The sequence below is a fragment of the Lepidothrix coronata genome, unplaced genomic scaffold (genome assembly GCF_001604755.1).
Source record: "Lepidothrix coronata isolate B3197 unplaced genomic scaffold, Lepidothrix_coronata-1.0 Scaffold489, whole genome shotgun sequence".
NCBI classification, from domain to species: domain Eukaryota; kingdom Metazoa; phylum Chordata; class Aves; order Passeriformes; family Pipridae; genus Lepidothrix; species Lepidothrix coronata.
The window spans coordinates 25,339-27,059 of record NW_016690669.1 but is presented as its reverse complement, the minus strand read 5'-3'; the positions used below and the strand labels follow the sequence as shown (position 1 = coordinate 27,059).

Here is a 1,721-nt window from a genome sequence, read left to right as displayed (position 1 = left end):
GGGAATTGTGGGAATTCCCGGAATTCCGGTTAAAAGGCGGAGCCGGTGATGGCGTTGAGTTGTTTCATGAGGCCTTCGAGAGAGGCCATTTGTTGGCTCAGGTCGTCCTGCTCGTAGACCTGGAAAAAAACGGGAAGAAAAGTCGGGAATGTCGGGAAAAAATGGGAAATTTAAATTAAAAATAAAATTAAATTAAATTAGAATTTTAAAGGGAAAAAATTGAATTTAAAATAAAAAATAAATTAAAATTTAAGTGAAAAAATTAAATTAAAAAATTAAATTAAATTAAAATGAAAATGAAAAATTAAATGAAAATTAAATTTAAAGGAAAAATAAATTAAATTTAAATCTAAAAAGTAAAATTAAATTAAATTAAAACTTCAATGAAAATTAAATTAAATTACATTAAAAGGAAAAATTAAATTAAATTAAAATTAAAATGAAAAATTAAATTAAAATTAAAAGATTAAATTAAATTAAAATTGAAAAATTAAATTAAAATTCAAATGAAAAAATTAATTTAAATTAAAATTAAAAGGAAAAATTAAATTAAACTAAATTAAAATTAAAATGAAAAATTAAAGGAAATTAAAATTAAAATTAAGAAAATTAAATTAAAATGAAAATGAAAAATTAAATTAAACTAAATTGAAAAAACTAAATTAAATTAAAATTAAAATGGAAAAATAAATTAAACTAAATTAAAATGGAAATTAAAAATTGAACTAAATTACAATTATAATGAAAAAATATATTAAATAAAAATTAAAATTAAAAATTGAAATAATTTAAATTCAAAAGGAAAAATTAAATTAATTTAAATTTAAAAGAAAAAAATTAAATTAAATTAAAATTAAAATGAAAAATAAATTAAATTAAATTGAAATTAAAAGATTAAATTAAATTAAAATTAAAATGGAAAAAAAATAATTAAACTAAAATTGAAAAATTTAATTAAAATGAAAATGAAAAATTAAATTAAAATTAAAATGAAAGAGAAAAAATTAAAATGAAAAATTAAATTAAATTAAAATTAAAATTAAAAATTAAATTAAACAAAATTAAAATGAAAATGAAAAATTAAATTAAAATTAAAATTAAAAAATTAAAGTAAATTAAAATTTAAATGGAAAAATAAATTAAATTAAAATTAAAAGGAGAAATTAAAGTAAATTAAAATTAAAATTAAGAAAATTAAATTAAAATGAAAAAGAAAAATTAAATTAAATTAAAATGAAAAAACTAAATTAAATTAAAATTAAAATGAAAAATTAAATTTAATTAAAATGAAAATGAAAAAATTAAATTAAACTAAATTAAAATTAAAATGAAAAATTAAAGGAAATTAAATTACAGTGAAAAATTGACTTTAAAATGAAAGAATGAAATTAAATTGCAATTAAAATGGAAAATTCAGGGGAAGGGGACAGGGCTCACCCCGGCGGGATCCTCGGCACCGGCACCGGCGTCGTCCTCCGGCGCCGTGGGCACGGCCACCGGCAGCAGGGGCGAGCGGGCTTTGCCGGGGAAGCCCAGGGAGGCCGTTTTACCCGGAGCCTTGGCAACGGTGGAGCCTGGAAAAAAAAAATTAGGGGAATTTTGGGAGTTTTCGGGGAATTTTTAAGGGATTTTTTAAAAATTTAATTCGATTTTATTTCGGGTTTTTAAATTTTTGAATTTTTAAATTTTTAAATTTTAAATTTTTAAATTTTTAAATTTTT

At 19.2% G+C, this 1,721-nt stretch overlaps 1 protein-coding gene across 1 annotated transcript in view; it reads right to left on the bottom strand.

Annotated features, from left to right (window-relative positions):
* Positions 1-6: 6 nt before the first annotated feature.
* Positions 7-1,721, bottom strand: part of LOC108510120 (netrin receptor DCC-like) — a gene marked incomplete at its 5' end in the record, with an annotated part of 25,981 nt that continues 24,266 nt past the window's right edge. The window contains 2 exons of the mRNA XM_017839811.1: positions 7-119; positions 1,438-1,574. Of these exons, the coding sequence (XP_017695300.1) occupies positions 30-119; positions 1,438-1,574 (227 nt within the window). The remainder of the gene's footprint in view (positions 120-1,437; positions 1,575-1,721) is intronic.